Here is a 16,095-nt window from a genome sequence, read left to right as displayed (position 1 = left end):
GTTCTAACCTTGACCTAGCTAGGGCTGGGCAGGTACATAGAGCACCAACACAACAAATTCTACCACTAGATATAGATCAGGGGTTCCTTTCATGAAGCACCGTTATTTCCCATTCTTTAACTTTGCATTAAGGTTACCATAGCCACTAATAATCACCTTACTTCTTTGTGAAAGGAAGCCCATGTTGTGGCTAGTATATATCTATCAAACTTGTATATATCACTCTGTTCCCTTTTCCGACCACAACAGTTTATTGCTCCCTCATAGGAATATGTAAATCATGATTGTCAGAGAAATGTGTCACTAACGCATGCAGCTTGCGTGTTGTCAGAAAAAATGTTAACAGCCTTACCACAAGTAATGCAGTAAATATAAGAAAATAAAACTAAGGTTTATTGATTGTTTTATGATAGCCGAGAGGAAAGCAGTCCTTGATGTGATCGGATGGATTGTTTGACCCTTAATAAGGATATTACCAGAATACCCAACAGTTGAGGGTATTGGCTGAATATTTTAATATGGTTCTGAGTATTTACCCTGGTCTTGTCAGTTCCTCTCTACCATTGAAAAACTGATTGTTAGTGTGATAATGTTTATCGATTTATTGGTCATAGCAGGTGGGGAGATCATTAAATCATATGGTATCTTTACTGTAGGAGAGGTTACAATCAGATCTGGTTTATATGATAGGACTGGGGTAGGTCAACTTTCCCATTGATTTCTGAAGAGGTGAGCACTTGTGTTGTCAGTTTGGAGGTATAAGCCTGTAAGTAGATTGTGGAGAACAGTTTTAGGAAGATTGTGCCTTAATAGGTACAGTTAGATGCTGGCTGGTCGCTGAACAGAGAACACATAGCTTGTAGGTAAGAGTCAGTCAGTGAGTGAGTGAGTTTAGTTTTACACCGCACTCAGCAATATTCCAGCTAAATTTCGACAGTCTGTAAATAATCGAGTGTGGACCAGACAATCCAGTGATCAACAACATGAACACGTATCTGCGCAGTTGGGAACCGATGACATGTGTCAAGTGAGTTTTCTAAGAAGTAAACGCGTTTTTACACTCTGACAACTTTGAAGATATATTTCATGGTCTAGTAGTTCCAAAGATTAGAACAATAGTTCCAGACTTGTTTGTGTTCGATTGTGAGAAAATGTGATCTATTGCTTGGTCATTTGGTTACTGTGACCGATCTTCGATTATTTCAAATATTTGGAGCACCACTTCTTGCTAGTAATACGAAGGCCCTGCAAACTATTGAAATAGTGTATTGTAGTGCATGTTGATATTATTATTTCAGAGCCTCGAATGAATCAGTGGTCATATGGACACAGATAACTACTAATAATGAGAGTGAGTGAGTGAGTGAGTGAGTTGAGATTTATGCCATACTCAGCAATATTCCAACTATATGGTGGCGGTCTGTAAATAATCGAGTTTGGACCAGACAATCCAGTGTTCAACAGCATGAGTATCATTCTGCATGATTGGGGACCGAGGACCGTGTCAACCAAGTCAGTGAACCTTACCACCCGATTCCGTTACTCGCCTCTTACAACAACCATAGTCGCCTTTTACAGCAAGCATGGATTACTGAAGGCCTATTCTACCCTACACCTTCAGGGGTCCACTCCTAATGCAGGATAGGTATTTATGTGCACCTCACTGGATGCTGTATTTGGGGTTTCTGGTATTTTTGTTGAGTGGGAGAAGTCCCATTGGCTGTCTGGGCTGCATGTAGAGGGCGTTGGCCCTGAGCTGATGATGAGCCTTACCAGCCTGACTGTGGCATGATCACCTGAACTCTCATTGCTGCACCTTCATCTTTAATCTCTAAAACGTGATAATGCTAATTTTTGCTCGTAGAATCCAACACAATGCTGCTCTCTGGTGTTACATTAGTACCCTGATGGAACTGTACTTACAAAGCCGCTACTAAGCGCTAAGTGCGTACATTCGCTTCTCAGGTACCCATTTAACACAGCTGGGTGGACTGAGTGCAGTGTGGATGAAGTGCCTTCCCCAGGGACACAACACAGTATGAGACACAGGTCACAAATGTTTGGTGTTTGCACCGGGATTCGAACCTTGGTCTTCGGCATGAGAGGCCAGCATGCTAACCACTACACCACCATGCTTCACATTAAGGTTATGTGCAGTGGTAAAACAGCAGTACTGTCCAAAGCAGTGATAACTCCAACTCAGTCAATAAGCATAGTGTCAATCAAGTGCATTTGCAGAGAAGCTTGCTCGCTGCAACCAGGATAGTGATAATTAGCTTATTTGTTCACTGTTTCTGTAAACATGGCAGTTACCTTCAAGTTACTTTTGGTCAATACATTTGAAGCATACAATTTCTCAATGAAATTATTCTGTTATATATTTTATGGTTTCAATATTTTGTAAAAATAATGTGAAGATGTTATTGTTTCAGAAGCTGTATCAGATGATGCTGATGTAGAACTGGGACAACGATGGCAGAGACTCAGCCACCTCAGACGGACAACGAGAAGCTGTCCAAATTACTCCGCTTCTTGGAGCAGGACAGTATCGTGTTTGGAGACAACAGGGTAAGTTGTCGAAATTCATGCCATCAAGAAAAGTTAATGGGGTACTGGTGCCCCTGCCTTGTTTCATGACTTAGATATTGGTGATGGAGGCAGAGTCTATCTGTCCAGGGTAGATCCTGATGAAGGAGACAGAGTGTCTGTCCCAGGTAGATCCTGATGAAGGAGACAGAGTATCTGTCCCGGGTAGATCCTGATGAAGGAGACAGAGTGTCTGTCCCGGAAATAGAGCCTTTCTGTTCCGGGTAGATCCTGGTGAAGGAGACAGAGCGTCTGTCCCGGGTAGAACCTGGTGATGGTGACAGAGTCTGTCTGTTCAGGGTAGATCCTGGTGATGGAGGCAGTGTCTGTCTGTTCAGATCCCAGTGACAGAAGCAGAATCTATCTGTCCAGGGTAGTTCCTGGTTAAGGAGACAGAATCTGTCTGTCCAGGGTAGATCGCGGTGATGGAGGCAGAATCTCTCTGTCCAGGGTAGATCCCAGTGAAGGAGACAGAGCCAGTCTGTCCAGAGAACATCCTGGTGAAGGAAACAGTCTGCATGTCCAGGGTAGATCCTGGTGAATAACTGATACAGAGTAGTGCTATGTACCAAAGAAATCAGAGCTATACACTGCTGTGTTACAGACTTGGTTAATGTAAAGATGTAGGTTCACATGTCCTTGAAATATCCAGATGTGTTGTGTTTGTAATGTACGGCACTCTTCATTTCAGGAAGTTTCTGCTTCTGTTCTGGGTAAACAATATATCTGATGTTTTGTTTCAGACAGACTTAAGATGGTGTTGATGTGCTGTGAGAAACGTAAATAACTGCATGTGTCTTGTAGTGGTCCATGTTTACTGTTTCAGCACTATGAAATGTGTACTCTATATTATGTCAGCCAGGGGAGAGACAATACTTATGTTTTCATTAGTCTCAATAATGATTTGTTGCAGTGTTGCCACCTGATAGTTAAAGCGTAAAAGTCTTGAAATAGTAATTAACAAAAATGTTAAATTTTACTTCCTGAGGTTTACTAGCCATATTAGGATGCTTGTTTAAATGTTTGGAACCCATAGCAAGGATTTGGCTTATGTACACAACATACCATTTTGATGATATTGACACTTTTCTCCATATTTTTAGGTTCTGAAGTTTTCTGAAGATTGTGACATACAAATAATTGAATCTAAACAGACAATACTGTAACTGACAACACATATATCAGATTTAAGCAACATTAATACGATGGCATGCTTCAGACAAGTCAGTAAGCTTGAAAACCCTATCCTATTAGCTGTCACTACAGATAGCTGTTGGGACAGTTCTGACCAGAATCTGTACATACATGGGATTCGATGAAATGTTTTGAGATGGATTATTTGGTTATGAGGAAGCCAGTACAGTGGAAAAGTATTACGCCTTTGTCATGATTATGGCCTGAAGGTGCATGCTCCAATCGTTTTCTTGTGAGTGACCGTCAGTACCCTGCTTGACATATTGGAGTTTTGTGCACATTCAATCATGGCTGACATTGTACAGCACACAGAGTTTTTAAACCAAAGCACCTTCTTGTCACTGTTCGTGCACACACATACCCACACAGCATTGCACTCACAGGAAGTCTTTGACTTCAACTGTAACTGTGTTGTCTTTCCTGATGAATCATGCATGCATGCATTCTGATATTTGTTAAAGGTCACATGCAACGTAAAACACAACTTTGCAGATTCTGGTACCTTTCGGTATGCACTTGCCGAAACAAATCATAAAAAATGCCAATTCAACCTATAAAGTTGAAAAAACGCGATGAAAAAAAAGCCCGCGAAATCGGAGTTCAAACGATTCACTAAATTCCCCCCAGCGCTGGGGGGAAAACTGGTTTCAACTGCTGTGCTGCGCTGCATCCATAACGCATGCGCAGTGAATAGGTTCGTGGAGCATGAAACAGTATGCATGCCCAGCGTCTGAGGTCGTGAGCAGTAGTCTAATCTTGGTTGCGTACGTAAAACAACTTGTTGAATTTGGTAAGCAGTCTCTGTCACAGAGAAAGCTCAATGTCTGGTTTATTGACACCTGTATGTCTGTCTGCCTGCCTGCTAAAGACAACATGCAATACACAGCTTCAATCATTGACCACGTGCAATTTGAAATTAACACCTATCAGACTATACGACATAAAGAAAATAAGTTGATTTATGACTCGTGCACCCGAGTCCCGTGTCTGCCACATTATGTAATTAGGCACATGTGATACACATGACGTTTTTATGTCTGTGGGTTGCAAACAAACTACATTCATTTTTTTCGGATGACTGGATCTGACGGAAACTGGTGCAAACTCTTGTCAGTTTCAAGTCCTGCTTTGTACTTGGACGAATGACAGTTTCCAGTAGTTCACCATCTCTACTGAGATGATTTTTTATTGGATCGAGCGCAAAGTCAGAGAACATGTGTTTTCCAAACCCAACATCTCTATATACATTCTTCATGGATAACGACTTCTTTTCGTGTATATGATTTTGTTTGACAACAGTATATGAATCCATACTGAAACGACGCATCAAGTATACAAAAAGAAGTTGTTATCCATAAAGAATCTTACTTTCTTGTGACTGGCTATACTTCTAAAATGCCCATCAAACAGATCATCTTTCTGTACACACAATGAACCCTCAGCATATCAGCAAATAAACCAGCCAATCGGAAGCCGTCGTTACACTTGAATGCATATCCACCCGCTATGACTGGGTTCGGTCTCCCGAGGGCTTCGTTTCGGGGGAATTAAGCCCAAGTACAAAATATTGCACTTTTGAACCGCGATTGTATGCTTATAATTGTGTGTATTTGTCTTTTTAAAAGCAGCAATGTATATTATATGTCATGAATAAGTGATAAATGTGTTTTAATTATGTTTGATTTTTTGGTTGCATGTGACCTTTAAAAACACAAATTGTCAAAAATGGATGTCACTTGATAGATTAGACAAGACAATGATGTTTGCCTACAGATATTAGTCTTCATAATGCTGTATAGCTACAGAGTCTCACATCTCCATGTACACATGGGGTGAGTTGTGGAGAAAATAAACAGGTATTTGGGTGGGTATGCAGCTCACAGATGTAGACTTAGCAACTAAGTCTTCTTATAACTCTGTAGGGATCATAGGTCGATCAGTCATCTAAGCACCGAGTTTCATTTTGCAGACTTACATCCCTTTGATGTATTAGGATCCAGTCCCAGATTCATCATTCGTCAGGCCCGTAAAATACCACCAAAATAAAAAAGTGTACCTTTGGCATTTCCTGTCACATTCAGAAAAACACATGGAGGTCATGTTGAGAGACTGGTATTTGTTGTGATGTCAACCTTTGTTTGGCTCAAACATAAAATAATTAATGAAATGCTGATCACAGTGAAAATATCATACAAACTCTATGAGATTTTTGCAGAATTTTTGTCTTAAAAATGATGAAGTTGTTTAACAATCTATCACTGAATTATTGTCACAGTTCACAATTTGTTATGAGGGAGGAGTGCAGAGAAAGTGACAGCCAGGTGTTTGAAAAAGGATGGAGACAGCACAGCACAGGGTAATGAATGAAAAACAAACAGTGAACTGCATCAAAATTCTAGTGATATTTTGTTAAACAACTTTTCAGTTTTTAGGACAAAAATTCGACAAAAACCTCACAGAGTTGGTAGGATGATTTGACTATGATCAGCATTTCATCAAGTATTTTATGTTTATATGTTTATTCGTTTTCGAGTTAGATTGCAATGCATCAGTCTGCTTTTACGCCAAATGGACTATACCTCACAAAACTCAAATGGTAGTCAAGTGGTTAAGTGTTCGCTTGTCACACTGAAGACTTGGGTTCAATTCCCTAAATGGGTCTGATGTGTGAAGCCCATTTCTGGTGTCCACACTTTGATATTGCTGTAATATTGGTAAAAGCAGTGTAAAATTCAACTCACTCACTTATAAAACTCAAACATAACATCTGTCACAGGTACCTAATATGAACAGTTCTAGTTAATATCACATTTTTTTTACAAAACTTTGATGACATTAGGTAATAGTTTTAGGCTATAAGAACCACTCAGTTGTATTTGAAAACAGGTCGAAAAAACTGTCTTTGTCCACTGTGAAAATGTTTTGAAGTCACTCACTCACTCACTCAATGAGTTGCCATGTCTTGATATCAGCCACTCTTCATCACTCACTCATTCACTCACTACCTTACACTCTGTCGGCATTCACAGTCAGTACTCACTATGATTGTCCATTTCTCCTAAATATTAAAAAAGTAAGTTTTCTGTTTAATTTATGTCCATTTTCTAAGAGTGATTTTTGCAATTCCAGATTGGTGAAATTACATCTAAATATTTCCTGTAAGCTATGAAAAATGTTTTACCTGCAGGACAGTTCAGTGTTTCTAAATACCTGACATCACAGCATACTCATTTCACTTTTGTTATGGCAATGTTTCTTTGATCTTCTGCTTTCTATGATTTTTTTCCAGAAGAAATTAGATTCAACTGAGAAGCCTCAACTTAGTCAGAGAGTGAAGACATTCTACGTGGACACATGGCGGAGGGAGTCACCAAACACAGGTATAGGGGTTGGCATATGTCATAGTGGGGAGGAGAGTTAAGACATTATGCTGTAACAAAATATGTAAAATTGGTCACAAATTTTGTTCCTTAAAAAAAGAAAGAAAACATATATTTACAGGAAAAAGGGAGTTTCATACGAAAAATGCACTTGGTCCATGTGTCGGGTTTTCTTTTTCCCTGCAGACAGCCAGAGGTCCTTGTTGATGCCAGAAGGAGCGGCGGGGAGACTTGGAGCTGCAGCTCGCAACGTCATCGGCGGGACACCCATCTGCCTGCAGACAGCCATTGTAAGTCACTGTGATATTGAGGGACACACCCATCTACCTGCAGACAGCCATTGTTAGTCACTGATATTGAGGGACACACCCAACTGCCTGCAGACAGCTATTTTAAGTCATTGTTACGTCAAGGGACACACTTTCCACTCTGCAGACAGCCTTTGGGACATTGAGGAACATGCCCTTTTCTCTGCAGGTCATCAGAGAGTCACCCATCACCCTGCAGACAGCTATTGCATTTTTGGGGGACATTAATACTCTTTTGGTTATTTTCATAATCATTCCAAAGCCTTCAGATACTCTGTGTATTTTGCATAAAATGCGCAAGATGCATTTATTTGGCTTTGAGATGTATCACTATATCATATCAACAATCCCATGTTTTTGCCTAGGTGGTAATCTACAGAAACCCATGGCAAACTGAAATTAAGAAAGTTTTCACTGTACATATTCTTGCATTATTCCAGGTTTTCACATCTGTGTTCTAGAAACTTTCTGTATTTTTGCGAATTATCACAAAAACAGCAGAAGATCGGAATAACTTATTATAGGCTTCTTTATCGTAGAGACATGCCTTCAGCTGAGTATTTACCAGTATGATGTTTGCTGTCATGCAACACACAGTGTTATAATTGTAAACACTGCCATCCAAAAACATATATTATCTAAAACACATAATAAAACGATCTTCCTCATTTTCTATGTATTTGATTACATTTTTCCCATTTTCATTCATTAGAACTGTACATCAGTGAAAAGGTGTGTGAAGTGTATTTTCAATTTCTCATGTTGATGTAGCAGTGTTATATATATTCATAAAACTCATAAGTTCAATCATAATTCATCATGATCATGATCATTATCAAATCAAACATCATATTTCATAAACATCATTATCTGTTCCATGTTGTCTCAGTCTTTGCCGTTGAATGCCGCCTCTATAACATCTTCACCTTTTCCTTCTGTTTCCTGGAGCCCTGTCAACAGGGATTTCCCTTAATTTCCTCTCTATTCTTAGCCAGGTAACCCATTCTTTGGGATTTTCCCTTTTCTATTTATAGGTCACATCAAAGACTTCCTTTGATGTGCTACCTACTTCCTTATTGGCTATTGTGTCCTCTGACCTCTTACTTCCTTTGGCCACCTGTTTTCCACCTCACTCCACTTGCTGTTGTTGAGCTGGAAACATATTTCCCTTCCTCAGGTTGGCTCAACAACAGCCTCATCCAGCACTGCAATAAATCATATTATCATCATCATCATCATTGTCTGTCTTCTTGAGTCACAGCCCAGAGCCGAACCATACAAGCACGGCTACATTGACATGTGCAGGACCATTAGTAAAAAGTAGTACTATAACACTGTGTCCTGGCAAACAAGGACAAGTTGAGCACCAATCTGACAACTGACCCGTATTAGCATGTATGAGTGCCACCCACTGGTGCATGCCTGTTACGAAGAGTCCCCAGGTTGTCTGATTATTATCAACTTGCTACACTGACCATGTGAGAGTCTTATGAGCAAGGTGTGAGCATGTGTGGAATCCATTTCATCGTCATGCACTGCATGTGCACTAGACTCCATCTGCTCCACCTTTCACAATCCATTGCTTAATGCATCACATTCTTCTGGTAAATCCATCCTCTGCGATGGTCCATTTTACCCATGTTTGCCAGTAAGTACCCAGTACACTGCACTAATGCAGGCATGGCAGACATGGATTCTGGCACCATTACATTAAAGTTCTTTTTCTGCAGGATCTGCGCACTATCGTGTATGGGTCTTGTCACCACTCCTTCAGTCGGGAGTGGCAGAAGTCTAGTCTGGCCTTCCAGCATCTGGAAGGTCGCTTTCCGTACGGCATCAATGCTCATAGGGTAGGTACATGGTAGAACTTGACCCAACACATTGTCACAGTATCAGCACTCATAGGGTAGGTACATGGTAGAACTTGACCCAACACATTGTCACAGTATCAGCACTCATAGGGTAGGTACATGGTAGAACTCGACCCAACACATTGTCACAGTATCAGCACTCATAGGGTAGGTACATGGTAGAACTTGACCCAACACATTGTCACAGTATCAGCACTCATAGGGTAGGTACATGGTAGAACTCGACCCAACACATTGTCACAGTATCAGCACTCATAGGGTAGGTACATGGTAGAACTCTGCTCAGCACATCGTCACAGTATCAGCACTCATAGGGTAGGTACATAGTAGAACTTGACCCAACATATCGTCACAGTATCAGCACTCATAGGGTAGGTACATGGTAGAACTCTACTCAGCACATCGTCACAGTATCAGCACTCATAGGGTAGGTACATGGTAGAACTCTACTCAGCACATCGTCACAGTATCAGCACTCATAGGGTAGGTACATGGTAGAACTATGCTCAGCACATCGTCACAGTATCAGCACTCATAGGGTAGGTACATGGTAGAACTCTACTCAGCACATCGTCACAGTATCAGCACTCATAGGGTAGGTACATAGTAGAACTTGACCCAACACATCGTCACAGTATCAGCACTCATAGGGTAGGTACATGGTAGAACTTTACTCAACACATCGTCACAGTATCAGCACTCATAGGGTAGGTACATGGTAGAACTCTGCTCAACACATCGTCACAGTATCAGCACTCATTTTAATGGGGAAATGTAAGTAATGGTGTTCTATATATTACAGATTTACATTAAATAGCCTGACATCAGTTTTGATGTTTTATTGCCACCTCACAAGTTTTCTATACTACTCTCTGTAAAATTGTGATTGAATATTCAGAAAGTTGACAAAAGCGCAGTATTCCATACATTTCCAGGTACTTGATTCCGATTTGGGTAAGTACATGTGGGTACTAAATTCATTTTTTCCTACTAGTCCCAGCCCTAGCTTGTGATGTGCTTCTGTCTGGTGCTTCAGTGTGGATCTCGAGGCCTCACCCTGTGTGTCCAGGCATTCCTCCTCAAGCACCTGCTGTTCAACAAGGAGTACCAGTCCAGCATCTTCATGTCCACGTAAGATACATCAGTGGTCTTGGATAAATACTTAACCATGGAGATATGATAGTCATAGCACAATAATACTATTGTAAGTCCTGTTCTTTACCACGTTATATCCGATCTTCATAACCCTTAAGCATGTACAACTTCGTCTACCAACGTGGCTGCATTTTGTATTATGGGCCTAGGGCCTAGAACTACAGAAATAAATCTGACTGTCTGTCTGTCCATAGACTTGTGATAGTCATTGAGCAAAGACTGTCATAAATTCTGTGTTTTACCACAAACTTGTGAGAGTCATTGAGCAATGATTATTGTAACTTCTGTACTCACTCAGGTACAATAGTTATAGCACAGACAATCGTAACTCCTTTGCTGGATCACTGACTTGCGGTAATTAAGAGACTCTATTGACTCCTGTACTTCACCAGACTTAAGATACTCATAGAGTGAACACTGTCGTAGCTCTTATAGTTTACCATTCCCATACGATACTCCTAGAGCAATAGCTATCAGAACTTCTATTCACTACCTTACAACAAGAGTGATAGTGCCATTAACTTTGATACTGGTACATGCCTCTTCCAGTGCCCTGCAACCCAACAGCTTCGAGCGGCGCCGTGCCCTGATTGGAGGGATGTGCGAGATGCTCTGGCAGGCCGGTGAACGACGGCGCTGCTGTGTTTGTCTGCTGCAGGAACACAACTGCTTCGGTCCAGACTACAGATACAGGGTGGACAACATAACAGAGCGGGTGAGGATATTGTAATATTATAGTTCAGTTAGATGCCTTCTCAATCTGCAATAAGGTGCCTATACTGTGCCCATTGTAAATATTCAATGTGTGATTTGTGTTTAATGCTTTCAGAAGAGATACAACATATGCCCCACCTTAAACTTGCCAGGAAAAGTTATAGATAGTGTATTTCAGTATTTTCATACTGATGTTGGCATTTTTGTGTAATTTTATGAATTTGAAGTTACAGTACCATGATTGCTGTGTTTTAAAACAAAAACAGTTTGATATTTCCAAGGTTCCATGTGTAGGGCTGTGAAGGGAAACATGTAGGCTTTCCTGTTACATTTACTGATGGAGTCAAAAAAGCTAACAAGCTCAACATTATTATCCCTCATCTGAAGTTCACAAATTATTTTTCAATTCATATTGTATGTGTTGTTATTGTGGTGTCCTGTGAGCAGGTTATGATTTATTCTCCCTCGCAAAGATTTATACCTCGCTTGGGTGGTGTACTGTGACCAATGCACCAGGCATACAGTGTAGTTTGTTCATGGTCATGTGAACCAATCAGGAATGGACATTCTTACATGAGGTAGAATAATAATGTATGTATCATGTCATAACCAATGCATTATGATAAGTATCATGGCCTCCCATATGTATCGCTTTTGGGGGATGGGGGAGCCTGGTGCTTAAAGTGTTCAATCAGCACGCTGAAGACCATGGTTTGATTACCCACATTGGAACAATGCATGAAGCCAATTCTTGGTGTCTCCTGTCATGATATTTCTTGAATTGGCATAAAACCAAACTCTTTCACTCACTCACTCACTCACTCACTCGTCTTCAAATGTTACCCTCTTCAGTCTATCAGAAAACACTTCATCCTTGACTTGGTATAATATGAATGAAGTATATGACAATTCTGTTTCAGCTTCATCTTTTTGAATTCAAGAAACTAGAAGATTTACAGATATTTATCAGACGGCATTCAGAGCAGGTAACTACTCACACAGCAAGGAGAGTGTTGAAAGATGGTACTTGCAGTTTCCCTCCCTCGCTGCTGGTATTAGTGGGATTAGACAAGGACTGTTAGGCTTAGAGTCAGTATACTGTCAATGTGTCTGAGGCATACTTGGCCTTCTCAGAGGGTTCACACTATAAACAAATGACTTTTACAACCGTTGATCTCCCAGTTGATGTCTGTGGCCTGAGAACTCAAATGTGAATTTTTTTATTACCTTACATATCATTACCTCACATTTTCAGAGTCAAAGCAAGAAATAAAGAGGTCACAAGCTGTGTACATACTAGATATGACCTGTGTATTTCTGTCTTGCTCACTTGATACATTTTGTGGCAAAATCAAGCCAAGTAGGGACTAATTTGTCAATTTCTATTGGGTGTACATGATGTTTACATATTTTAAAGCTATTAACTGAGATACATTGTCAGTTGCCAACTTGTTCTTTGTACCTGCATGAGTATTCTGATAAGGTTAACCTGAGTTGCCTCCCCCTCATTCAGTTCCAGGGTGACAATAGTTGTGGCTGTATTCTGTTCCTGTACAGTCTTGTCCTCTCCAGGACTGTGCACAGGTCAGTACCTACCCTTTTATTTCATACACATATAATACAAGGGTGCAATAAGGATGACGCGGTCAAAGTCTGCATTGCACCCCAGATTCTGTATTGCACCTCAGATTCTCCATTGAATCCCAGATTCTGTATTGTACCCCAGATTCCATATTGCACCAGATTCTGCATTAAATCCCAGATTTCGTATTAATCCCCTGCCACTACTCTCTGATTTGTTTTATTAAGTATATATTTAATGCAAGATAAGTGGGTATATAATAAATATTCTTCTAACTCGTTTCTTTGTTCCCGTGACACCTTCTTGTTCAATACATGACATCTGAATGCTTTAGTAGGACATTCTGTATATGTGTCATGTGAGATGCATAAAATATGCATAAATATAAGTGTTGGTGGATTTAACATTATTTTCATCAGGTGAATTAGTGAGTGTGGTTTTCTGGCAAATACGATAATTAGGCAATATCACAGGGGCCTGTAAATAACCAAGTGTACACAAAGAAAACAGTGGATGATAGCATGAGCAAGAATATATGTCACTGGGATATAATGACATGCACCAACCAGGGAAGAATCTGTGTAGTCAGCTACTGGTGACAGACATGGTATACTGAGACATATTATTTTGTACGAAATCCTCAAAATCCATGGTGAGTTAATTCTGTACAGCCCTCTCCAGAACTCTGCAGGGTTCAGTGTCTGCCTTGTGTGTCATGTTAGAGTTGCATACATAAAAATGCCCATGTCAGCAATAACTTGGCGTGATACCTGTGATACAACAAACTATGATCCTAGGAAAACCAGGTTCTGTGGATTGTTGGTATAGTCAGCTTCTTTATTGCTATGAGTGTAACACTGTTATAAAGCAAGTGATGTTAGTAGCTACACCAAAACATCAGACTCATTTTGATAAAGATGTTGTACTAGCCTTAGAATTTGGCTTTCCTTCATTTATATAACTTCTAAAATGCCTCTTAAAGAAGTAGACCGTCATCTAGCTAAAGATGGTTAGTAATATGCCATCATCTGTGTTTTTACTGGTGATCTGTTGTGATGATGGCTGGATGTGTTTGTTGTGTTGTGATGATGGCAGGATGTGTTTGTTGTGTTGTGATGATGGCAGGATGTGTTTGTTGTGTTTTGATGATGGCAGGATGTGTTTGTTGTGTTGTGATGATGGCAGGCTGTGTTTGTTGTGTTGTGATGATGGCAGGATGTGTTTGTTGCGTTTTGATGATGGCTGGATGTGTTTGTTGTGTTGTGATGATGGCAGGATGTGTTGTGTTGTGATGATGGCAGGCTGTGTTTGTTGTGTTGTGATGATGGCAGGATGTGTTTGTTGTGTTGTGATGATGGCTGGATGTGTTTGTTGTGTTGTGATGATGGCAGGATGTGTTGTGTTGTGATGATGGCAGGATGTGTTTGTTGCGTTTTGATGATGGCAGGATGTTTTTGTTGTGTTGTGATGATTGCAGGATGTTTTTGTTGTGTTGTGATGATTGCAGATGTTTTTGTTGTGTTGTGATGATGGTAGGAAGTTTTTGTTGTGTTGCAGAGTTCAGGAAGACATGGACGTGACCGAAGACAACAAGTTCAAGCTGCTGACTGACATGGAGGAGTGTACTCCATGTCTCATCAACCTACTACTGACAGGCCGTGCTGTGAAGCATCTACACAACGGAGACATCCTCTATGACAGCAGAGGGTCTCTACTGGTGGGTACCTCTGGCTCAACAAAGATAGTGATGGTTGTTTCATGAACATTTGTAGCAAGCAGCTCAAGATGGATTGTGGTGATTTATGTTCAGCATTTGCTGCAAATCACCACAATGGAGACATCCTCTACGACAACAGAGGGTCTGTGCTGGTGGCCACCTCCGACTCTGTCTCTGAGAGATTGTTATTGTATTAGCATTCTTAGCAAGCAGCTCAAAATGGATTGTGGTGATTTATGTTTTGTGCATGTTTTTGCTGCAATCACCACAATGGAGACATCCTCTACGACAACAGAGGGTCTGTGCTGGTGGCCACCTCCGACTCTGTCACTGAGAGGTTGACAGTGCTAGTGTTGTTGTATGAGCAGTGATAGCAAGAAGCTCAAAATGGATTGTGGTGATTTATTTTTTGTTACAAATACAAGGAATACCTGGAGCTTTGTGTTCAGGTCTTTGGGAGAGAAAACCTGGCTGAATGGTATTCTTGAATGCATATCAGGGATTTCACCTGATGCCCATATTTTATGCTGTTGTGATGTTTTGTGATGAAGAGAGTAGAATAGTATTGTAGACAAGGCATTAGACAAGGTGTCTTTATAATCTGTAAGCCAATCAACACAGCTGGTAGAAAATATGAAGTCTGAGCAATACTTACATAGGTGGTGTGGCTCCAAATGAGTGATTCCGAGGATCCCTACATTTTATGAAATAACAATATTTTAAAGCTCATAATTAAAACCTCTCAGCAAACAACACCAATTTGAATACAAGGTGCTACAACCCAGTTAGAATATAAAACATTTTACATCTATTAGAAAGGGAATGAAATGGTATGTGTATATGAGCTCTTTTCAGAGGTTTCTTTATGCAATACCTTGGTCAGACGAACAGAAAGATGTCATGTTTGTATAATATTTGTAAAAGATTTATAAGTGTATGAGACACTTTGATTCTGATTGGTCACTTTTTACAATTTTTCAGTGATGTTGCTCTCCTTTCACCAGGAATACAGTTTTTAACTTGCAGCTCTTCGTCTAGTCTCTCTTTTTGTGGTGTACATATGGAAAATGACATCATTCAATGCCCAGCCCAATAAATCAGACATGAAATATTAACATGAGGTGATTTTGTAACTGTATGACACTGAGACTTGAAAGGATATTGTGGTGACTCACTGGTTTGAATTATGAAAAGGTTACTGCAAAATAGTTGTCGTGTCATATACTAATTATTGAAATCATGAATGTATTTATTGGTACATAACATTGTACCTGGGCAGCTACATAATTAGCCATTTAACATATCTCTCAAAATCATTCAGAAAAGCCTCTTTAAGAGTATGTTTCGAGTTACATGTATCCAAGATGCAGGTTTGTTTTAATAACTTCCTGAAGAGTATTCCAGTTTCCATGTTTCTCCAGAGTCGACCTGTCCGGGGCAACAAGCAACGCAGCGAGGTGGGCTTTCTGTTCTGGGACAAGGGGGAGCGGGAGGATGAGAGGACCGAGGTACAGGAGCACTTTGTTGTTCTATGCACACTGTTCAACCTTGGGTCTCTCCCACCCTGTTGGGAAGTGAGCCAACCCTA

At 40.4% G+C, this 16,095-nt stretch overlaps 1 protein-coding gene across 1 annotated transcript in view; it reads left to right on the top strand.

The window, feature by feature from the left end:
- LOC137282255 (inactive ubiquitin carboxyl-terminal hydrolase MINDY-4B-like) overlaps positions 1–16,095 on the top strand; it is a 33,028-nt gene that overhangs the window by 9,239 nt on the left and 7,694 nt on the right. The window contains exons 2-11 of the mRNA XM_067813986.1: positions 2,433–2,568; positions 7,070–7,160; positions 7,347–7,450; positions 9,199–9,318; positions 10,376–10,470; positions 11,044–11,209; positions 12,129–12,194; positions 12,722–12,792; positions 14,348–14,507; positions 15,929–16,015. Of these exons, the coding sequence (XP_067670087.1) occupies positions 2,473–2,568; positions 7,070–7,160; positions 7,347–7,450; positions 9,199–9,318; positions 10,376–10,470; positions 11,044–11,209; positions 12,129–12,194; positions 12,722–12,792; positions 14,348–14,507; positions 15,929–16,015 (1,056 nt within the window). The 5' untranslated portion in view covers positions 2,433–2,472. The remainder of the gene's footprint in view (positions 1–2,432; positions 2,569–7,069; positions 7,161–7,346; positions 7,451–9,198; positions 9,319–10,375; positions 10,471–11,043; positions 11,210–12,128; positions 12,195–12,721; positions 12,793–14,347; positions 14,508–15,928; positions 16,016–16,095) is intronic.

The sequence above is a fragment of the Haliotis asinina genome, chromosome 4 (genome assembly GCF_037392515.1).
Source record: "Haliotis asinina isolate JCU_RB_2024 chromosome 4, JCU_Hal_asi_v2, whole genome shotgun sequence".
Lineage (NCBI taxonomy): Eukaryota > Metazoa > Mollusca > Gastropoda > Lepetellida > Haliotidae > Haliotis > Haliotis asinina.
Note: the sequence above shows the minus strand (reverse complement) of the source record. Positions and strands in the feature narration are given on the sequence as shown.